Raw genomic sequence first — 24,228 nt, forward strand, 5'->3', positions numbered from 1 at the left:
CACAGGTTGAGGATCAGTGCTGCGTGGGACCCCACGTGTAACAAATATAAGATTGCACACACTCACACACATCTCCAGGTGTGTGTGTGTGTGTCAAATAGAGCCATATGACTAATTTACAGATCAGATGACTTAATGCTTCCTGCCTAATGTCTCAGTGCAGCAGATTAAAGAGACTTTAATTGAATTGAATTTAATCGGCAGCTGCTGCTCCCTTTGTGTATTAATATGAATTGTAAAAAAGTAGGAAAATGTCCACGTTCACTGATGAGTCCACTGCTGTTCACCTTGACTAAGGAACCCTTTGCTATAGCTGAACGTTCAGTGTAAGATCTCACTGTACACAGATGATGTAGCTTTATACCTTTCAAGTTGAATAAGTAAACCATAATTTCCTGTTTGTTTTTTACTTTGTTTGAGAAGTTTTATTTATTTATTTGTTCTTGAGATGATTTGTTTCTAGTTTGTGCTCGACTGACTTCAGAAGTAAATGTGGATAATTATCTTCAATCCAACTTTGTACAAACCAACACCGTCAAAGGATGTTTTTTCTTCTTTCCACTGTATGTTCTATCATTTTTCCTGCCTTTTTGATTTTACAGCAGAATATTGTTTTACATGGAAATGATTACGGTACTTCTGATGGATGATTCAAAATTAATTTTTTTTTTTTTCTGTTTGAAATTTTCTGTTGACTTCAGTATAATTATTCATTTTCCCCAAAATTTAATGAGACTGAAAACATTATCAAATAATAATTCTAAAATTATTTTTCATTGGCGTTTTCAATGTTTGGCTTCCTGATATTAAAAGTGTTTTGATGAAGATTTTGAATATTTATTTGTTTGTTTCACAATGAATATGCAGAGTTTTTCTGAAACAGCTGCTGATTTAATGGATTACTTTCTTTTTTTTAAATTGTCAAATAAATAAATAAATTGCACCAGTTTACTTTCTGCTCCATTCATGTTTTCCGGATTGAGCCGTGGCTTTGAGCCCGCCCCCTCCTCCTCCTCCCCCTCCTCCTCCTCCTCTCTGATCCAGCACTCTGCCGTTTGGAGCTTCGACCATCGGAAGCTGCTGAAAGTTTGTGGAGAACAACGTGCAGAGCGACTCTGAGCGCCTCGAGCATCCGGCTGAAAGCGGCGAGGAACCGGGGGGAGGAGAGAGGAGAACCGGGGGACTGAGAGAGAGAGCCGGGGAGAAGAGAGAGGAGAACCGGGGAGGGAGAGAGAGGGGAACCGCGGAGAGGAGAACCGGAGACAAGAGAGGAGAGAGCCGGGGAGAGATCGGAGGAGAACCGCGGAGCAGTGAGGCAGAGAACCGGGGGACGCAGAGAGGAGAACTTCAGTTCATTTCTACTGTCGCAGGTATTTAACTTTACTATTTAATAACGCAAACTGTAAAAACACAAATCTCTGATTTAATTTCATACTTTTTTCATTCTCATTCATTTGAAAAATTGACATTTAATGTAGCTCATCATCAAGATCGCTTTTGTTTAATATTTACTCCTAAATGTAACTTAATTATGTTTTCATGAAAGAAATGTCTTTTTTTTTTTTAGCTCAATAATCCGGATTGATATTTGCAAAAATACAAGAATTATTTTTGTGAGGCATCATATTTACTCATTTTTCTGTTTAATATAATGCTTTACTTCCATCATTTACTGAAACTGACTTGACTTGACGACTTGCTCTGTTTTCACATCTTTATCAAATATGCTTGTGAACTATGGCAAAAAAAAAAAAAAAGACAAAATCATCTCTAAAACTTTATTCTTTTCTGTCGAAGCTAATGGTTCATGTTTGTATTCAGCCAGCTTGTATCTGTGAAGCTGAGCAGCCAGTCCTGTCCAGCCTCACTGCGGTGCTTCCTTTATGTGTTCTATTTAGGCGAATATTGGTAAACGTTACCATGGGCTCAGATCAGGCAGCCCATAATAGTTCCACATGGTTTGACTGCGTGGGTTCAGTTTTACATGGCAGAACGTTCCCCATGTGTGGACTCCATACAGCTGAGGACGCAGTCTGCACAGTGGGCCGAAGCAGATGTTTCAGACCTGAACACACACAGCCTTTACCATTTAGTCCAGTGTGTGTGTGTGTGTGTTAGCAGTTCACTGAAAGCTCCATAGTTCCCTGAAACTGGCCTCAGCAGTACAACATCAAGCCTGCAGACGGTACCGAGGAACATGTAGCTGCGGTGTGAGAACGGTGTGTGCGTCCCAGACACAGTGTGTGACTGACTGACCCTCTGCTGCTCTCAGCTCTCAGGGCGTCTGAGGATTCGCCCGTGCTGAACCTCTCCGGACGTGACCTGAGGGATGCCTGGCGGTGAGACCGGCCGGTCCCCGCGGGGGAGACGAGACGGTTGACGGTTCTTCTGTGGATGCCGTTCCCCCCCCCCACGAGGCCTTGCTCCCGCCGGGACGTCGTCAGGGATAGCGCGCCATGTCAGCCGACGGCAGCCCGCCGCTGGCCCCGCCCACGCCGTCGCCGTCGCCCAGTCCGCCCGCCGCCGTCTGCGGCCGCCTGTCCAACGGCAGCCAGACGGCGCCCAGCCCCACCAACTCGCGGGGGTCGCTTCACGGCGGCGTCTCCTTCCTGCTGCAGATCGGACTCACCAGGGAGACGGTGACCCTTGACCCCGGCGACCTGTCGCTGTCTGCGGTCCGGGAGCTGGTCTGCTCCATCGTGGACCAGAAGGTAAAACCCCCATATTCCTCTGGTCTCTCCATCGCCCCCCTGTGGCTGCCTGTGGTACTGCTCTGTTCGTATCCGTGAGCTTCCAGGAAACAGCGGAGTTTACCGATCGCGATCCCCGATTCGCCGGGAAGTGGCGCTCATGCGCAGTAACAGTGCGTTTTCTCTCGTTCCCATGGTGACAGAGTTGGCGCATATTTTTACAGTCTGACCGTTTTCAGTGGCTCTGAGCTCCGTTCTCATGTGAACAGACCCCCAAAGCACTGCTGAAGTTTTCTGCTTTCCCTTGAAAAGCTCGTTGTGTAACCGGGCTTCTGTTGAGAAGCGCAGTCAAGGCTGTTTTCTCTCTTACACAATAAATTCACACAAAGAAGAAAATGCTGCTGTTTACGACGGCAGCTATGGAGGCGCGTGCGAGAGGAGAGCGTTTGTTTGGAGTCAAAGATCAACTGATTAAAACTGATGTGTGACAGTGGAGCTGGCGCTTTGCCAATCTGCCCTCGCTGCGTATGTACTGCGTTTAAAGCGGGGAGGACGAGTGTGTGGCCGCTGCCGGCCGGAGGAATTCTGAGTCTGGGTTTTCCAAACAGGCGACGAATGAGGAAATGAAAGAAACACCTGAGTAAATGGGGCCGTTGTCGTTCACACGGCCGGAGCGGAGCTGCAGTTTGAAGAACTTTGTGATAATTCAGGCATCTGCTCCGAGATTATCTCTCAACATCTACTGGCTTTCTGGTTTTGCTGCTTGCGCTGCAGTCACCACCTGTATTTACAGCACAATACACACACACACACATATACACACACACAATTTGTTGTCATGTCTTTCAGCAGCATTGACTTGCGTTCACTTCCTTCTGACTGAGCTTAAACCCAACTGTAACTATTCCACGCTTTATTCCAAACCCATTTTCAAAATCCTAAAAATCGGTTGATATCTCTCCTGGAGACATTTATTAATTTAGATAAGTGTTCAATAAGGTCCTGACCAGCATAGAAGAACAACACTGACACACACACACTGATGCATATGTGAGCTTTGGAGACATGTTGACTTTCATTCATTCCCTTTAGAACTAATTCTGAACTATCTGAACTATTTGTGTGCGTGTATTTGCCAAACACACACACACAAAAACACACACGTTCTGTTGTTATTTCTCTGAGGGAAATAGCATTGTCTCATAAAATCTAAGGCCTTTTTCAGACGACGACGATTTAAAGTGAAAATGGAAAACTTTGGTTGAGTTTTGGGGTCTGTTTACATGACGACGCTGCTCGGAGCCACTGAAAATGCAACTTTTTGAAAATGCCACAACTCCATCTCCATGGAAACGGAGAAAATTGCAACTTTGCTTAAAACGCTGCTACTGCGCATGTCCCTCTCCACCGTCGTAAAGAGTCCGTCTGCACATGTAGGAGCAGACGGACAATAACAGCAGTGATTTCCTCCCAGATCCTCCTGGACCTGGTAGCTTCAGAGCTGACAGTCACAATAATAACAATCCAACATGGTCGTCTGTCCATGTGTCTGTGTTCTCCCATTGGTAATGTTTAGAGTGTTGTTCTCAGGGCAGATGTGTGTGTGTGTGTGTGTGTGTGTGTGTGTGGTTTTATTACAGCAGTGGTCCAACATTGAAACTTTCTATGTGAAGAGACATAATTTTCAAATTGCTGCCCAGTGAAATGAAAACGCAAGAATTTGCTTGAAACATTGGCATTTTAACGGGGTCTAAAACTCGCTATAACCACTTCACTTTCTGTCCTCACGAAGACAACAAGTCTCCATAATGTGAGTGTGTAAAGACAATAAATACACACGTTTTCCTGCCTTTTGGGGATATTCTAATGACATACATTCACTTTCTTGTGTAGAGGATCTAAGATTCGCCAATGCTGGTTTCCTTTCACAAACCTGAAGCTACCTCTGACCCCTGCTCACCTCGAAACTCGCCATCGGCTTGCTGTTGCCGTTGGTTTGTTGCCTCCTCGCCGGCGCTGCTGCTTCCCGGCCGGCGTTGCTGAGTCAGCGCCGTGCCCTTCCTCTTTCACAGCTGTGTGTGTGTGTGGCGATCATCGGGGCGGGTCCGTTTGTTTCTCACGCGTCGTGGTGTGAAGATGTAGTGTCAAACACAACGCAGTTGTTTCAGGAATTGTTGTGCACAGAACAGCTGGACCGATCGCTGTCATATAGGAGGTGGTGCGTGGTCGTCTGGTGACGCTCGCCGTATCAATCAGCCCGTCGTGGATAAGAGCTGCGGGCCAATTCAATATAGGCCATGGCTCTCGCTAGCTGCCCATAGGAACGCAGGCAGTAAAGGTTAAAATGTCGGGTTGTGCGGGTCAGGCTGGTGACTTATTCGCCATCAGTCAACCGTCCGGTTGACTGATGGCGAATAAGTCACCAGCCTGACCCGCACTGTACTGACTGTTCACCTCATGCTAATGCTAATGCTAATGCTACAACTATGAGCGCCTTATCAAGGCACACCAAGCGAGAGCTGCCCGTCTGCAGTAACTCGTGTCTGAAATGTTTAAAGCAGCAGAGCAGAGCGCTGTGGGTGTGGCGGGCGTCGCAGCAGGAACCGTCAGTGGGTCAACAGGGCGTGAGGCAAGTCCAGGGTCGACCTTCAGATGTCCTGGAATTTTCTTTTTCCTCCTTTTGTGTCCGCATCATGGAGTTATGTCAGTTCTGTGTACGTGTGTGTGTGTGTGTGTGAGGCAACATCGAAGTTCCCCTCCTCTGCAGGTCGTCACACACTGAAACCCCCCCACTTTGTAGACTCGTCCTGGTTTGTGTAATCAGGCTCAAAGCAGAGTTTCCAGTCATGTCTGACTCCAGCTGTGGTTACACTCATATTCATTTCTTTAGATTTACTGTTTTCCTCCTGCTGCATGAAGCTCCTGAACACGTCACGGGTTATTTTCCTTTAACTTTTTACTAAGATCCCATCCCTTTAATTTGTTCTTAAACTACCAGCCCTTGAAGTTGTTGTTAAAGTACCAGTCCTTTAAGTTGTTTTTAAACTACCAGCCCTTTAATTTGTTCTTAAACTACTAATCCTTTAACTCGTTCTTAAACTACCAGCCCTTTAACTTATTATTCAAATACCTGTCCTTTAATTTGTTATTAAACTACCAATCCTTTAACTTGTTCTTAAACTACCAGTCCAGTCCTTAACTCTTTTTCAAACTACCAAGGAAAGGCAGATTTATTCATTGAGCAACATTCAGACACTGGGAACTTCGGTCTTTGCAAATAAATAAACAAAGCCAAAACATTAAAGGTGCTGTAGGCAGGATTTTGCTAGTCAATGCTAATTTTTCTGTGTTTTCTTTGGATTAAAAGTTAGAGTATCCATTGATAATCCTTTAGGAGTGTACCATAATTGCACTACCGCGAGGGCGCAGAGTTTCCATTTGTCTCTGTTCTGAGCTGAAAAGGAATCTCAACAGCTCCAGGTATCTTTGACCAATCAGAAGAGCCCATGAGGCTCTGACCGTGATTGGTCGAGGGGCATCCGTCGCACGTTCTCGTGGGAGGGGCTTAACTTGCATAAGGGCGTGATGTCAGAGAAAACAGGACAGGATTGGCTGTGCTGAGTTTCAAATGGCCATCTTAGATGGGTCAAATCGCCATCTTGCTTAGGTAACCCTAAGCAAGATGGCGGAGATGCGGAATCCTGCCTACAGCACCTTTAAAGGGTTAAAAAAAAAATTAAAAAAATTAAATAAAGCTTTACAAAGAAAAGAGATCCATGAAGCTACCATTCCTTTACCTTTTTGAAACTACCAGTCCTTTCACTGTTTCTTCTGCATCTTCAACATTAGTTTAGTTCTGCATTGTTTGGTGAATGACTGGTATTAAAACTATTTCCACCGCTGCTATTACTGCTTTTATTTGTTGCTTTAAGTTATTTCAATGAATTAAAAGTCATTTAAAATCACAACAGAGCTGATTTCAAGCAGCATAAAAACAAATTATGGCAAACCCGAAGCATCACATCCTCCCTGCTGGATCTGCTGTAGTCTGAAGCGGAGAAACAGCATCTCTCTGTCACCATGGCGACGCCGGGCAGGAGCGTCCTCCGCTCTCCTGGTTTCCACGGTTTCCAAGGACAGGTGGTGTTTCAGGTGTGTGTGTGTGTGTGTGTGTGTGTGTGTGTGTGTTATATGGACACTCGGCCTGCCTTCAGGGTTTCAAACTCTTTGCCACTGCTGAATGAAAACACACATCAACAGAGCTCTGATGAAACGGTGTGTATGAAGGAAGTACGCAACGCCAGAGTCCAGTTACTTCATTCAGTGATCAACCAGAGCAGGTTTAACTAAACCAGGACTGAAGAGTAAACAGTGTTTGAATATTTTATGAGCAGTGATTGTATAAGATATTTTAATTAACTTTTTTTTAAATCATATATAAAAAAGTGTAGAAATAAAATGAATAATAGAAGTCAAGCTTTGTGGCTACATTTTCACAGACTGTAGTGTTTTACACTATTAATTTTTTTAAATTTTTCAATAAAAAAAGATTTTAAACTGGTTTTGGAGGCATGTTGGTGTAGCGGTTAACCCTCTCGCTTGTCATTGGTTTGAGTCCATACCAGGTTCTTTTCTGTGGAGTTTGCATGTTCTCCCTGCGTGTTTTATGGTTTTCTCCTCCAGAAACAATCATTACAGGGAAAAACAAGGGTTTTTTCTAACGAAGAGGTGCAGATTGTCTTTTGGGGTTTTCACAGAGGTTTGCTGCTGAGCGAGGAGTGGTAATCCCGTCATTCCCTCCTCTTAAAGCCCATTAGCGGCCTCTTCCCGTCCGACTCTCACTAACTTTTTGTGAAAGCCCGGCTTAACTTTTCAAACTCCATTTGGCGTCTCATTAGGGAGGGAAATTCTCGGAAAAGCGCCGCGTTTTCCGGCTGAACCCGTGACCCTGAAAGTCACGCACAGCTGCCGTCTGGACCTGAGCAGTGTTAGAGAATCTTTTTTTTTTTTTTTTTTTATCCTGTTACGGCATCTCTTTAAGTTCTCAAACCTGCTTTTGGTGACATTTTAGGGTCGACTAGTGCAGACTAAATAAATTTCATGGTGCAGTTCCACATGTGGCCACTGGGGGTTTATCGAGCACTCTTACAGTTGTCATTAAACCGACACTAAGGAACTTTTCAACCTTAATAAAACATTTTAATATCTTTTGTGATGATACATCGACTTACAACTAGTTGAATGACCCCTCTGTCACAGCCTGAGGGCGTCAGTATTGCTTTCACTTGGACTAAGCAGCTGTGAGGAGGGTGGTAGGAACCCTGCACACTAAAAAACTCCAAATGTGCGGACTGCTTTACGGCATGCGTCACATCACGATATAACATTGTTTAGCCATCATTAGATTCATTACCTCGTCGCTATCCGTCCTTCACACAGCCACTGGAAACAAATGTAGGCGAGTTCAGTCCGACAGCACGCCACCGGGAGCAGCATTTTACAACGTCACGCGCTAGTCCTCATGGGAACTGTAGTATTCCTTCAGGCAAAACACTACCGCTTTTGTCCACTGGCGCCGCCAAAATCAACGAAAACTGAAAGTTCCTTAGTGTTGCTTTAAATCATTCATTTCATTCATTAAAATATGTCATTAAAATATGTGTGAGCAGATCAGGACTGACTTATCAGAACTTGTATATCAAGGGGGGGGGCAAACATAAGGCCCGTGGGTCAAAACTGGTCCATAAGAGGCTCCACTCGGGCCCGACAAACCAGATCTATCCATCCATCCATCCATCCATTTTCTACCGCTTATCCGGGGCCGGGTCGCGGGGGCAGCAGTCTCAGCAGGGATGCCCAGACTTCCCTGTCCCCAGACACTTCCTCCAGCTCCTCTGGGAGGATCCCGAGGCGTTCCCAGGCCAGCCGAGAGACATAGTCTCTCCAGCGTGTCCTGGGTCTTCCCCGGGGTCTCCTCCCAGTGGGACATGCCCGGAACACCTCCCTAGGGAGGCGTCCAGGAGGCATCCTAAACAGATGTCCGAGCCACCTCAGCTGGTTCCTCTCGATGTGGAGGAGTAGCGGCTCTACTCCGAGCTCCTCCCTGGTGACTGAGCTCCTCACCCTATCTCTAAGGGAGCGCCCAGCCACCCTACGGAGGAAGCTCATTTCGGCCGCTTGTATCCGGGATCTTGTCCTTTCGGTCATGACCCAAAGCTCATGACCATAGGTGAGGGTGGGAACGTAGATTGACCGGTAAATCGAGAGCTTCGCCTTTCGGCTCAGCTCCTTCTTCACCACGACGGACCGATACAACGACCGCATCACTGCAGCCGCTGCACCGATCCGCCTGTCAATCTCACGCTCCATCCGTCCCCCACTCGTGAACAAGACCCCAAGATACTTGAACTCCTCCACTTGGGCTAGGGTCTCTCCACCAACCTGGAGGGGGCAAGCCACCTTCCTCCGGTCGAGGACCATGGCCTCGGATTTGGAGGTGCTAATCCTCATCCCTGCCGCTTCACACTCGGCTGCGAACCGCCCCAGTGCATGCTGTAGGTCCGGGTTCGATGAAGCCAACAGGACAACATCATCTGCAAAAAGCAGAGATGAAATCCTGTGGTTCCCGAACCGGAACCCCTCCGGCCCCTGGCTGCACCTAGAAATTCTGTCCATGAAGATTATGAACAGAACCGGTGACAAAGGGCAGCCCTGCCGGAGTCCAACATGCACCGGGAACAGGTCCGACTTACTGCCGGCAATGCGGACCAGACTCCTACTCCGGTCATACAAAGACCGGACGGCCCTTAACAAGGGGCCCCGGACTCCGTATTCCCGGAGCACCCCCCACAAGACACCACGAGGGACACGGTCGAATGCCTTCTCCAAATCCACAAAACACATGTGGACTGGTTGGGCAAACTCCCACGAACCCTCGAGCACCCTATGGAGGGTATAGAGCTGGTCCACTGTTCCACGGCCAGGACGAAAACCGCATTGTTCCTCCTGGATCCGAGGTTCGACTATCGGTCGGATCCTCCTCTCCAGTACCCTGGAATAGACTTTCCCGGGGAGGCTGAGGAGTGTAATCCCCCTATAGTTGGAGCACACCCTCCGGTCCCCCTTTTTAAACAGGGGGACCACCACCCCGGTCTGCCAATCCAGAGGCACTGTCCCCGACAGCCACGCGATGTTGCAGAGACGTGTCAACCAAGACAGTCCCTGCACATCCAGAGACTTAAGGTACTCAGGCCGAATCTCGTCCACCCCCGGTGCCTTGCCACCGAGGAGCTTGCCAACCACCTCAGTGACTTCAGCTTGGGTGATGGACGAGTCCACCTCTGAGACCTCAGCCTCTGCTTCCTCCACGGAAGACGTGGCGACGGGATTGAGGAGGTCCTCGAAGTATTCCTTCCACCGTCCAACAATATCCCCAGTTGAGGTCAGCAGCTCCCCACCTCCACTGTAAACAGTGTTGGCGGAGACCTGCTTTCCCCTCCTGAGGCGCCGGACGGTTTGCCAGAATTTCTTCGAGGCTGACCGATAGTCCTCCTCCATGGCCTCCCCGAACTCCTCCCAGACCCGAGTTTTTGCCTCCACAACTGCTCGGGCTGCAGTTCGCTTGGCCTGCCGGTACCCGTCAGCTGCTTCGGGAGTCCCATGAGCCAGCAAGGCTCGATAGGACTCCTTCTTCAGCTTGACGGCAGCCCTTACTTCCGGTGTCCACCACCGGGTTCGGGGGTTGCCGCCACGACAGGCACCGGAGACCTTACGACCACAGCTCCGAGCAGCTGCTTCGACAATGGAGGTGGAGAACATGGTCCACTCGGACTCGATGTCCCCAGCCTCCCTCGGGACATGAGAGAAGCTCTCCCGGAGGTGGGAGTTGAAAGCCATGCTGACAGAGGGTTCCGCCAGACGTTCCCAGCAGACCCTCACAACACGTTTGGGTCTGCCAAGTCTGTCCGGTTTCCTCCTCCGCCAGCGAATCCAACTCACCACCAGGTGGTGATCGGTCGACAGCTCTGCCCCTCTCTTCACCCGAGTGTCCAAAACACGCGGCCGGAGGTCAGATGACACGACAACAAAGTCGATCATCGACCTCCGACCTAGGGTGTCCTGGTGCCAAGTGCACTTATGGACACCCCTGTGCTCGAACATGGTGTTCGTTATGGACAAACTGTGACTAGCACAGAAGTCCAATAACAGAACACCACTCGGGTTCAGATCGGGGAGGCCGTGCGATCCAATCACCCCCTTCCAGGTCTCACTGTCGCTGCCCACGTGGGCGTTGAAGTCCCCCAGTAGAACAATGGAGTCCCCAGTCGGAGCACTGTCCAGCACCCCTCCCAGGGACTCCAAGAAGGCCGGGTACTCTGCACTACTGTTCGGCCCGTAAGCCGAGACAACAGTGAGGCACCTATCCCCGACCCGAAGGCGCAGGGATGCAACCCTCTCGTTCACTGGGGTGAACTCCAACACATGGCGGCTGAGCTGTGGGGCTACAAGCAAACCCACACCAGCCCGCCGCCTCTCACTGCGGGCAACGCCAGAGAAGTGGAGAGTCCAGCCCTTCTCGAGAGGTTGGGTTCCAGAGCCCAGGCTATGTGTGGAGGTGAGCCCGACTATATCTAGCCGGTACCTCTCAACCTCCCTCACAAGCTCGGGCTCCTTCCCCGCCAACGAGGTGACATTCCATGTCCCTAGAGCCAGTCTCTGTGTCCGGGGATCGGGTCGCCGGGCACCCTGCCGTCGGCTGCCACCCAATCCACACTGCACCCGGCCCCTACGGTTCCCTCGGTGGGTGGTGAGCCCACCGGAGGTCAGGCCCACGTCGTCCCTTCGGGCTGAGCCCGGCCGGGCCCCGTGGGCAAAGACCCGGCCACCAGGCGCTCGCTTACGAGCCCCAACCCCAGGCCTGGCTCCAGGGTGGGGCCCCGGCTGCGCCATACCGGGCGACGTAACGACCTTTGTTCTTTTTCTTCTCATAGGGGGTTTTGACTGCCACCTTAACGTGGTGGGGGAGTTTGAGAGCCCGCATGATCCCAGGAGCTATGTTGCCGGGGGGCTTTATGCCCCCTAGTAGGGTCTCCCATGGCAAACAGGTCCTGGGTGACGGGCCAGACTGAGAGCAGTTCAAAACCCCCTTCAAAACCAGATCTTGTTTCACTAAACCTCACGGTTGAACAGAGATGCAGGTCGTCGCTCCCTCAGAAACCATGTTTTCTTCTTCTTCTTCTTCTGTGGTTTCAGTGTAGCAGGTGTGTTTTCGCTTCGATTTCCCAGATCCGGTTCAGCTGCCGTCGGCCGCCGCGGAGCCGCCACGCGCCGAATATCGGCGTGGATGAAATGATGAAGCATGTCAGTAAAATGAGTTTGAGTGGAACAGATCCAGAGGAAACGCTCTAACACTCACAGAGGCATCTAAGGAGGAAGGATGTGTGTGTGTGTGTGCGTGTGTGTGTGTGTGTGTGCGTGTGTGTGTTTCCCAGGTCAGGGTGAAGGTTACAGTTCTGCTTGTGTCTTTTCAAGTCATTGTGCTGTTCTGTGAAGATGTGTAAAAACATGTCAGCGGCCACTGTCGCATGTTCCCCTCAAAGTCTGAACTGAGGATCTGAAGATTCTCCCGAGGGGTCGAGAATAAAAACAAAAAGATTTGATTTGACAAAATGATTCTGCAAAGACATAAATAGAGAATAAAATCACAGTTAACTAAACTATACCATATGCTACTATGCAATGATATAAAAGGCCGATGCTCTACTGTACGAAAACACATTCAGCTGCACTGTACCAGACTGTTCTCTACTATACTAAGCTATACTATATATGAAAACGTATTTAACTTTTCTATATCATACTATACCTTAATATTCAAATTGAACCATACTATACCTTACTATACACAATGCTATACATATTTAACTAAATCAGACCACACTGTACCCCACGATAAAAACCACACTGTGCTTCACCTCAGTTTGGACAGAATGCCTTTAAACCAGTGGGGTCAATCCATTAAAAATGTTTAACTAATTAATCTCATACCCGACTGTAATTAATCACGATTAACTGCATAATTTATGAACATGTAATCAACACATAAAATCACCAATTTAAAAATGGCTTCTTCTGAATCTTTTAACTCAAGCAGAGACTGTTTTTACTGGAAACAGTTTCACATGGAAAGTTTCAAATGTGGGATCTGATCCATCCGACGTTTGAAAGTTGAGGTGCTCAATGGAAGCGCAGTCTATTACACCCCAAAACATCAATAACATTTACAAAACAGAAATATATTTAAAGACAATGCAACAATAATGCCACTGTTCTGAGTTTTCCGTATTTCTTTTCTTTGAGCCCTTATCCTACTTCTGTGATTAATCACAATTTGAAAAATTAATCTTTTGAGAGCTCCACATTAATTAATCACGATTACTACAATTAAAATTGACAGCCCAAATGAGACCAGTGACGTCTTCCTGCTGAACTTGATAAGTTCATTTATTAGAATGAAAACAGCAAACAGTGGAGCAAAATAAGAGAGAAAAACAAAGACTGAGTCTGCCCTCTGCCAGCCTTGACCTGCTCTCGGCGCCGCTTCCTGTTGTTCCCTGCGCGGCGTGACGGAGGCGCAGGGCGGATGAGGCTTCCCCGGCAGCTGTCGGCCTGCTCCTTTCCCATCATGCCTCTGCTCTGACACCCGTCCCTCCAGGCCTGAAGAGTTTTATTGGAGCTGAAAGGCTCTGAGCGGAAGACGACGGGCCTTTATCTGTTTGCGCTCTTCATGCCGCTGCCGGTCCAGATGTTTTCATAAAGCTCTGCCAGATGCGTGAAGACGGCGCGGCGTGACGAGCTGCCGAGCGCCTGCCTCCAAAGTGAAGAGTCTCAGCGGCGTCTCCCACTGCGTTTTGAATCCATTGAGACGACGACGGTGTTCGTAAAAACGCGACATTTTCAAACCGCTCTGTCTCCGTCTCCATGGAAACGCAGCTCTTCTGGAGCACTGCTGCAGGCCATTCTCCTGGACTTGGCAGTTTTCGCCTTCGTTTTCAGCGTTTCTGCCATTTCCGTGGAAACGGACATCGTTTTCAAAACGTTGCCGTGGAAACGAGACTCTTCTCGAATAGACATGGACTAATTAGAAATGATGGCGCTGTTCAAGAGCTACTTCTCAGATAACTACTTGCTTTTTAACTGACATCTTAACTTCTGTGCTTTTCAGTGAGTTGCCAGTTACCCATTCACATTGACGAGTGTGATCAGTGAGCATCATAACTGTCATCGGATCGTCAGATTACCGCCGGATTTTCACTTTTCAGTCGGTTCCATATTCAGAGCTTCACTGCGGAGCTCGGTTTTATCGCCGACGCTTGATGATGCACCGGTGTGTATTTAACCCTGTGGCCTCCTTGACGTTTCCCTGACGAAATTATTCTCCGGACAGGCTGCAGATGTGTGGCGGCGGGTCGGAGCGCCGGGGTGTGTGTTTGCGTTTTCGGGATTAGAATCGGGATTATTGAGTTCATGAGCACCGAGTCCTTCGGATAATGTAGTGAATGCCTTGCTGAGTAAGACGCTGTTGAGATTTACCCCCCACCCCCTGCTTCAGCCGGCCGCCGTGGAAACACCTCAGGGTCGAGGGTCGGGGTCAGAGGTCATGAGGAGGCCCTGCAGGCTGTCTGACCTCGACGAACAGAAGGAGGCAGCGAAGGAGTCTGTTTTGTGCAGGCCTCGCTGAAGAGTCAGAGTGTGTGTTTGTGTTTGTGTGTGTGTGTGTGTGTGTGTGTGTGTGTGTGTGTGTGTGGCAGTCGTTTAGTCTGGTTAATGGAGGATTATCCACAAAGAGAGGATCAGTGTGTATCACACACACACACACACACACACACACACACACACACACACACACACACACACACACACTCTTGTCCATTAACAGTGCTCTTAGTGTGTTTTAACGCTCACCTCAGAAAATGACGGGCGGATGAGAGCCCAGCTGTGTCGTCACGGCAACCGGAAGAGACAGAGCCAGAGATTCAGGACGATATTAAAACCGCTGGAAAAGGACACGAGCAGCGTGAGAAGTTTGACGTTAGATCGACAAACCGCCGTTATCCTAAATCGTTCCGGTGAACACGCGGTGGAGGATATGTTCTTGTAGCTTTTATGTGCAGGAATGACGTTCGGTGTGGAAACACTCACTGAAAGGAGACAAATACAGCCGGAGAAAAGATGAAAAACTGACGGAAGAGATACAAAACTTCAAAATGACGGTAAAAGCGTGGCTGCAGAAAGTGAACGAGCCTCTGCTGTGCGGTTGTTAGGCGGCGGTGAGGCTCTCCTGCTGCAGCGGGGGCTTCACACGTGTTCCTGCTTCAGCACCGGCAGCGCCGTCCGACGTTCATGCGTTCATTTTAAATCCTGTGGAACATGCAGGACTGAAGCCCCCCAGCACCAGCAGAGCGAGGGCACGGCGGTCTCCGTCCGGGGCCCCGAGGTCTGGAATCTCATCATGCATCAGTTTAAAGCAGAGTCTGAGCAAAGTCAACTCCAGTGTGTGTGTGTGTGTGTGTGTGTGTGTGTGTGCGACCATGTGGGTAATGACTGCAGGGTGTCAATGACCTAACCTCAAACAAAATTCATGACTTCATCGTGTGTGTGTGTGTGTGTGTGGTGGGTCGAGTGCGATCCTTGCAGCTCCTGCCCCGTCACCTGCCTGTCGGCGGGTTTCCTGCCGTCGGGGCTGCGAACATCCTGCTAACATCCTGCTAGCATGAGACAGGAAGCAGCTCCACCTGCATGTCAGCAGGCTGCAGAAGCACCGAGTCTGCCACACACACACACACACACACACCAACCCGTGGTCGGGCCTGACATGTGGACGATATGGGGGTATCGAACCAGCAACCCTCTCACTGAGAGGCGGACTGCTCTGCGAACTCGGCCTCCGTCGCCTCTCCTTATAAATACACAGTTCATAGTTTATGTGTTAATATGTACCCATGTCCTGATACACACACACACACACACACACACACACACACACACACACACACACACACACACACACACACACACACACACACACACACACACACGTTGAAGTGCTGAAACACACACTGGAATACAAAGTAACCCCCGGTAATGGCTAATTTAATCCTCCCCTTCCTTTACATCCCTCACTTCTGTTTAATGTTTCATCTGTGGCCGTTTTGGTTGATTTAACTGTTAGCCATAGTTTGACCACGATTCATGAAAAACACAGCCACCACATCTCAAATGTCAATGTGAAAATTAAATTACGAACGTACATGAACTGTATTCACATACTGTTGAATTCCTCTCCTGATTTTTTTTTTCATGATTGTTCTGATAAAGATCTGATGAACATTTCCACAAACTTACAAACCGGTGCAAAATTGACGACTAAAACATGCAAAATATTCACAGTTACGTCCCAAAAAAACCTGATAAAAACAGCCCTTTACGTTGTGTAGAGATGGTTAGATTTTCAGTAAAAGCCTGTTTGTGTCAGTTTCACCTGGTGTTTGAGCTTTTCCCCCCCTGTGGGTTCAGATCAGACCACAGCCGCCTCAGACTGACAGAAACAACCTCCAGGCGACGCCGGTGACCCTGACTTGGACCCGCCGCAGGATAGTAGGGGGTCTTCACAGAGAAGAAATGACATTTTCACTGCTGAGAAGTTTTTGAGATCTTTTTTCTCTTTTTTTTTTCTGCAGATATTTCACAGAAGTGACAAAGAGTTCAAACATTTCATACATGAAGCTGAAAAAAAAATGACAGAGAGTTTCACATATACGTTTTGCACGTGTACGAAGAAGTACCTGCAGAGAAAAAGGATTTTAGATATGAACATGAAGATACTTGTAAATTTAGAGCCTTCCTTGTGGACTTGTATGATGAGGAAAAAAAATTTTGCAACAGAATAAAATTATATTTCTTTAATAATAGACTTCGGCATTATTCTCCCTTCTTGTGTGATTGTAAATGTGCTTTAATTTGACATTAGTTAAAAACTCCTTATTTTCTTCTTCCTCAGTTCCCTGAATGTGGATTTTTCGGGATGTACGAAAAGATCCTTCTGTTCCGTCACGATCTGAACTCGGACAACATCCTGCAGCGGCTGACGTCGGCGGAGGAGATTCACGAGGGCGACCTGGTGGAGGTGGTGCTGTCCGGTGAGGCTTTACTTTTATTTTAAATATATTTGTTCTGTGTGATGATAGAAAAGTGCAGAATAATAAGCAGCGTTAAAAAAATAAAAAGTTCCTAAATGATTTCCAAAAGTGGTCTAAAATTAACCTAAAACTGGCCTTAAACCTGTCAAAAGGTAGCCTATAACTACCCCAAAATATATCTAAAAGTGACTAAAATCGGTCAAAATATATCTAAAAGTAGCTGGAATTAGTCTGGGGCCCATTAGAAGAAGTAAAACTAGCCTGAAAACCATCAAAAAGTTGCTAAAATTGGTCTGAAATTTGTTGAAAAGTAGCTAAAACTGACATGAAGCCTGTCCAAAGATAGTTAAAATTCACCTGAAACCAAGAAATTGCTTAATTTTTCAAAATCCCCCTTAAAGTAGATAAAATAGGCCTGCAACCTGTCAAAACATGCATATAATTAGTCAAAACGCATCTAAAAGTTGCTAAAATTAGCTTGAACCCCATTCAGAAGTAGCTAAACTAGCCTGAAACCCATCAAAAATAGAGATGCGCGGATTGCGGTTGCACCCGCGGAGCCCGCGGATAACCGCGGATCGGGCGGATGACGTGTCGGAAAATTAAGATTTTAATTACATTTGGGCGGGTTGCGGTTGAAGCACTCAAATAAATAAAAGCAACATTTTAATAGTCAAAACACTATTCTGCGGATGGCGGGCGGGTTCGGTTTTGAAAATTGCTAAAAAATCTTTCGTGTGGGCGGACAGCGGGCGGGTGGAGATTTTAAGAAGCGGTTGTGGATGGAAAAATGAGCCATCCGCGCATCTCTAATCAAAAACTCAATAAAATAAAAGACAGGTTAAAAAAAATGTTTGATGAAAGATGAAATGAAGATGGAATCCACTGGTAAGTAGCTAATGTTAGTCACACTGCTTCTAAAAGTAGTTACAATGGCCTTGTCAAACTTGTCAAAAGGTAGCTACACTTAATCACAAACCATCTAAAAGTAGATAAACTAACGTGAAACTCATCAAAAACTAGATAAAAGTAATATGGAACCCATCAAAACAAGTAGCTGATGTTAGTTAGACTCTTAAAAGTAGCCAAAACTGGTCTGAAATCTTTCTAAAAGTAACTAAAACTTGCTTAAACTTGTCAAAAGTAGCTAAATTTAACCAAGTGTTATCTACAAGTAGCTAAAATTAATCAAAACCTTCTAAAAGTAGCCTAAATTAGTTCAAATCTATTTAAGAGTAGCTAAACTTTGTCTGAAACCCACTCATAAGCAACTAAAATTGCCTGAAACCCATCAAAAATATGACACAAAAGTTAGAAGAGACACTTTGAAAAGTGGCTAATAAATATAGCTAAAATTGGCTTGATATTAGTCAAACTCCTTCATATAGTTGCTGAAATTCGCCTGAAATCTGTCAAAAGGTAAATAGAACGAGCTTAAACGTCTCAAAATAGTGTCTAAATTCAATCACAAACCATCTAAAAGTGGCTGGAATTAGCCTGAAACACGTCTGGCAGTGGCCCACACTGGCCTGAGGCTGTCATGGAGTTAGGCTGGTTCCAGTATTCACACGTTTGATCGTTTGTAATAGTAGAAAAGTTGCGTACAGTGAAGTTTTCACACACATCTCCTGTTGGAAGTGAATCGCTCTTAGCTGACACACTTCCACTGATCCACAGACCGAACCACTGAGAAGCAGATGGAGGAGTTCATGAGGCTTCGTATCAGAGTTTCGTTTATTGTTCCGATCAGTGTTGATTGGTTTTGTGAGTCTCAGTTCTCAGACGTTGGCTCAGACCTGGTTTCCTCCATGAGGGATTCACTCCGGGTCACCTCCGACTTGCCCCCCCGAAACCATAATATTTTGTGTGGGATTGTCATTTCCTGCATCTCATCTGCAGGTCCGGGCTGTAAAAACTCCAACCGAAGCCTCAAACAGATGCAGCGACAGGTTTAAATTACTCAGGAGGGGAATATGAAAACAAGCCGAACCGCGTCGCGTACGAACCCACGACCACTTCCTCCTCCTCCTCCTCCCGCTGCTCCGTCTGACTGTACCGCTCGAACCCTGCAGAGCTCTGCAGCTTTCTCTCTTTCTGTTTGGAAGCTCTTCAGATCGACACAAGTGTGACGATGAGCTGACTTTTTCAAAATGACACGGATCTGCAAACTCCGAGTGAGGTTTAGGTTTTCGTCAGTGAAATCTATTGAAACTAAGATAACCGAATTCGTTGAAAGTTAAAACAAATCTATGAGAAGAATATAATTGGATAAATAAAATCAAATTTAAAACAAACAAAAGATAACGTTGACATACTTATTTTCACGAACTAAAGACATAACTGCAGAGTAACCTCTTTTATGTTATTAAAGTTACAAATATTGGCGGGTGTTCCTCAGGGTTTGTCATTGGGACCCTTGTAGTTTGCTGTATAACACATCTGATACCATTAGCATAGTTTGGGTGAAACGCCAAACCGTTGACATGGCTGAGCTCCACCGTGCAGCTCGACCGACCAGCCTGGTCAAGAGAGCAGCATGAGCTGATCATCCATCATGGAAGACGGGCGAAACGTCTTCAGCCCAGTTGACGAACCAGAGCACGCCTCTGTATGTGTGTTTCCGTCAGCTCTGGCCACAGAGGAGGACTTCCAGATCCGACCTCACACTCTGTACGTCCACTCCTACAAGGCGCCGGCCTTCTGCGACGACTGCGGCGAGATGCTGTGGGGGCTCGTTCGACAAGGCCTCAAATGTGAAGGTAAGGTGGCGCCATGGAGGAGGTGTTAGCATTAGCCTGTAGCCACAGTACACAGATAAACGTTAGCTTTCTTTGCTAAGAGTAGATTGAACTATATCAGACGAAATAATTTTCCTGTGTGTCTCCCCCTGCAGGATGCGGGCTGAACTACCACAAACGCTGCGCGTTCAAGATCCCCAACAACTGCAGCGGGGTGAGGAAGAGACGCCTGTCCAACGTCTCGCTGCCCGGCGCCGTCATGGCGGTCGCCCGTCCCCCGTCCATGGAGTTCGTCCCGACGCCGCAGGAGGAGGTGAGGTTACGTCTGAACACACAGGAGGCCGGGTCACCTGATGGTTTAGACATTAACCGGTCAATGTAAACACACACACACACACACGGCGTTAGTGAGGAAAAATGTTTCAGACCAGCCACACACACACACACCCACACACACACACACACACACACACACCCCCACACACACACACACACACACACACACACACACACACACACTCCCTCTGATAGCTTCAGGCAAACCACTGGATTTTCCATCCTGACCACAGTACAGTCACAGTGGGATTCACTGGAACTGGGACAAACACACTTCTGCTTGCATCATCACAAACTGTGTGTGTGTGTGTGTGTGTGTGTGTGTGTGTGTGTGTGCTGTACTGTATACATAACTAACAAACAATGAGGTTAAATGTGGTGAGGGGCAGAGCTTGTTCCAGTTCCAGGATGTTGCGACGCCCTCCAGTGCATTAGGAATTATCACTGTTTTACGAGAAAAGAAGGAAATTTGATTAGAAAAAACTTCAATAGAAATTTATTTCGCCTCCTTTAAGGAAATAGATTAACTACATGGCCTTATATATAAACGAGTATAATCTGTATTTTACATCATGGGCTTATTAAAGTTGGTCAAGTGAGCAGTCTGGGTTCAGGAGGTTCAGCTGAGACGTCAAATTCACAGATTTGTTCCCTCGTCATGAAAACGGCACAGACGGAATCTGCTCTCTTCATGAGAACAATAAGTGTCCTTGTGCAGAGTGCAGCTTTATGTGCGGCACGCCGTAAAGCTGCAGGAAATGTGACATAATCCATCTGAATTAACTCCCAACGGTTGGATAATCTACCTGCATGGAAGGTTTTCAGTCCAAAGTATCCAGACCAGCCAGGCTGTGTTGGAAATGTAGTGATAAATCCCGTAATATCGGCCCTGGTTTTAGGTCATGTTTTCAATGTAAATGATAACTATTTAGTTTTATTGTTAGCTTCACTAACCTCCTGTGTACTGGAGGAGGAACAACTAGCATTAGCATTAGCCTGTATGAATGGTAGCTGTATTTAGCATTAGCAGTCTTAATAAAAAATTAGCTTCCTTTCATTTTCAAATGCTTTTAATTGCTGCTTTTCTCATTCAAACTTCATAAATTAGCTTTTTGTTTCAAGATGTGCTGTGAAGAAGTACAGTTACAGCTGATTTCAAACTCGCTTTGAATCACCATCGGGTTCAAACATTAGATTTCACAATGAAAGAGAGCAAACTGGGATGGGTTGTCGGGTTAAAGCTTCACTCTAAAGCCATCGTTTACACGATGTTCTCAGGTGAAAACGCAGAGCTTATGTTGTGTTTTAGGTGTGTGTTTACAGGACGATGGTGTATTCAAAAGGTCGCCGCTTATTCCACAGTCCGACGGTCCAAATTCGTCTCAATGGAAACGGGGAAAATGAAACTTTTTTGTGCTCCCTTTGTTAATTTGTGTATTTTTCTATATGTGCGCATTTGACGGGGTCCTAAACGGGTTTAAATCCAGTCTAGAAGACGGGCTTGTGTGTGCGTGTGTGTGTGCGTGCATTCGCCTTCATTATCAAAACAACCAACAGCATCCAACATGCTTTTCTTTATCATTATTTTTTCCTCGTCAGCGTACATCGTTTTCAAAATGTTGTCGCATAAATTTTCCGAATGAAAATCCAAAAACGATACCTTTTATTGTCAATGAGTCCTCAGCGTCCATTTGAATCCTTATTGTGCCACGAGGGCAAACTTTGTTCAATCGTGAAATTAAAAAGTGATGATAAAAGAGCTTTAAGTGGACCTTTCTGTCTTTCTGTCCTGTGCAGCGCCCCCTCCTGGGCGCCGGTAAACGTAACTCCCTGCTGAGCGGCCGGCCCATCTGGATGGAGAAGATGGTCCTGGGCCGGGTCAAAGTCCCGCACACCTTCTCCGTGCACACGTACACTCGACCCACCATCTGCCAGTACTGCAAGCGCCTGCTGAAGGGCCTCTTCCGCCAGGGGCTGCAGTGCAAAGGTGACGGCGCCGGGCGGCGTCCGAAAATAAACCGAGGGGACCGGGTCAGACGCATGTTTGGGTTTCTTGTTTTGGGTCAAGATGTGGGTTTATTTTCCTGGAAGTGGCTGTTTTAGGCACCGATTACACAACTCTATTAGTGAAAATGCATCATTTTTGTGTTTTTGTTTCATAAAAAAAATTATTTTACAGCTTTAATTGCGACATGAAACATTAAACTTTCTGAATTTTCTGTTTCTCCTTCAGATTGTAAATTTAACTGCCATAAGCGGTGCGCAGCCAAAGTACCGCGAGACTGCCTCGGAGAGGTCGACTTCAACGGAGGTGAGTCGATCACCATGATCATTTATGTTTTACTAAGATTGTTTCAAAACTGTTTCCAGAATGTTAAAGCAAATAGAGTTTGAGGATATCGTTCTGAAAATCAAACAAGACAGTGAACAGAAAATGATTGTGGAATAGAATACAATTAAACAGGATACAAATAAAATATAAAAATGATTTTAGTTGGAAAAGATTTTAAAATGAAACCAAGAATATCAAGAATATTCCATTTTTATTTTATTATTTCATAAAAAAATATATTTTTATTAAAAAAATAAGTTTTATTTCAGTTGTCAATCATCCATCTTTCCAAAACATTTTAGAATGATTCAAAAATTTAGTCTTTTGTGCTCAATTTACAAAATCTTTATAACAAAGATTTTTATTTTCACTTGCCAGAAAAGTACACTTTGATTGTAAAAGCAATGAGCTTAGTTTTTGTGAAGTTTTCATTTTGTTGTAGTTTATTTAAGTTTTTGATGTTTTAATGTATACCATGATGGACTGGTTCACTTTCTGATTTATTTTTTTTACTTAATTTCACTTTTTTTCCCCATTTTTTAAAATAATTTTTTCTTGTTTTTTTTAAACTGTGTAAGATTAACTTGAAAAGCCTCTCCTGAAAAGGTGTTTTTCTTTCAGAGAGAAACCAAACCTGTGCTATAAAACAGCTTTGAATGTGATTTAGAGTCGGTGTCATTGAGACACAATACAAGTGTTTTACTATTCATTTCAATATTCTATTTATTTTCTCGAGTCAGCCCCTGGTGGCCATCAGATGAACTGCAGCGTCGTAACATGAAGAAGTAAAAATGGTCCGACCTGTTTTCCTGTTGTCCCTGCAGAGCCGGCCAGTCCCAGCCTGGAATCTGATGCCACCATGGAGGTGGACAACTGCGACGTGAACAGCGACGGAGGCCAAAGCATGGACGAGCAGGACGAGTCGTCGGCCGCCGACGACAAGCTCTTCTTCGCCGAGGGCCCCGGGACGGACGGCGAGCGAGACAGCGAGCGAGACGACGAGACGGTCCGGGCCATCAGGTGAACTTCTTATAATTCACCTGTTTGCAGACGACACTGGAGTTTATGGAGAAGACGTGAAGCAGTCAAGTCTTTGAATGAAGAAGGTTTTTACCACCACTTCTTCAAAAGGTTGTGAAAACACCCAGAATGCAGGAGAAATCTTAGTTTTTCCTGCAGCTACACAACAAATTGTCCTTATCAAAGCGTTTTAACAGTTTTATTCATCTCGAAAATGACTCATTAGTCATATATTCAGCCGTTGTTCCCCGCTGCAGCCCGTCGACCAGCAGCAACATCCCCCTGATGAGGGTGGTTCAGTCCATCAAGCACACCAAGAGGAAAAGCTCCACGGTGGTGAAGGAGGGCTGGATGGTGCACTACACCAGCCGGGACAACCTGGTGAGGTTTCCTCTGTTTCTGGGCCCCGAGCGCCGTTCCCCGAGCGGAGACCCAAAGCTCACATCCGTAGAGTCTGTTAATGTGATTAAAAGATGGATTTCGTGCTTCTTTTTTTTTCTCTCTCTCATGTTTGGCAGAGGAAGCGGCATTACTGGAGGCTGGACTGTAAGAGTCTGACTCTGTTTCAGAATGAAAGTGGAGCCAAGTATTACAAGGTAGGAGGCCCGGTCTGGGCGGATCTGGTTTCAGACACTCGGACCAACAAAGCGGCGGTGGTGGTGGTTGGGGGGGGGGGGTGGAGGTGGGGGGTCTGTACACAAACACAATGCACGGCTTATGAGGCGCTCGCACATCACCGTCTGTCACTAAACTGATTAAAAACTGTCAGCCTCACAGAGAATAGAGTGATTACAGTCTGGAGTGCACGCCTTTACACGCACAAACACAAAATATACACACAGTAAACAAAGTTAGCAGGTTTTAGGTGCAAATATGAAAATCATGTTGCTGAAAGAGATCCTGATGATCTGATT

The 24,228-nt window shown here is 46.6% G+C and overlaps 1 protein-coding gene across 3 annotated transcripts in view; it reads left to right on the top strand.

Moving 5' to 3' along the window:
• The first annotated feature begins 1,067 nt into the window (after positions 1 to 1,067).
• The window catches only part of LOC115401569 (serine/threonine-protein kinase D3), a 31,472-nt gene continuing 8,311 nt past the window's right edge, over positions 1,068 to 24,228 (top strand). For all 3 annotated transcript variants that reach the window (XR_003932962.1, XM_030109837.1, XM_030109838.1), the window contains exons 1-10: positions 1,068 to 1,370; positions 2,273 to 2,711; positions 16,750 to 16,888; positions 19,516 to 19,647; positions 19,782 to 19,939; positions 21,760 to 21,949; positions 22,196 to 22,273; positions 23,119 to 23,314; positions 23,572 to 23,695; positions 23,833 to 23,910. Coding sequence is in view for 2 of the 3 variants with exons in the window: in XM_030109837.1 (XP_029965697.1) it covers positions 2,457 to 2,711; positions 16,750 to 16,888; positions 19,516 to 19,647; positions 19,782 to 19,939; positions 21,760 to 21,949; positions 22,196 to 22,273; positions 23,119 to 23,314; positions 23,572 to 23,695; positions 23,833 to 23,910 (1,350 nt within the window). In the remaining variant the exon portion in view is untranslated. The remainder of the gene's footprint in view (positions 1,371 to 2,272; positions 2,712 to 16,749; positions 16,889 to 19,515; positions 19,648 to 19,781; positions 19,940 to 21,759; positions 21,950 to 22,195; positions 22,274 to 23,118; positions 23,315 to 23,571; positions 23,696 to 23,832; positions 23,911 to 24,228) is intronic.

The sequence above is a fragment of the Salarias fasciatus genome, chromosome 15 (genome assembly GCF_902148845.1).
Source record: "Salarias fasciatus chromosome 15, fSalaFa1.1, whole genome shotgun sequence".
In the NCBI taxonomy this organism is placed as follows: Eukaryota; Metazoa; Chordata; class Actinopteri; order Blenniiformes; family Blenniidae; genus Salarias; species Salarias fasciatus.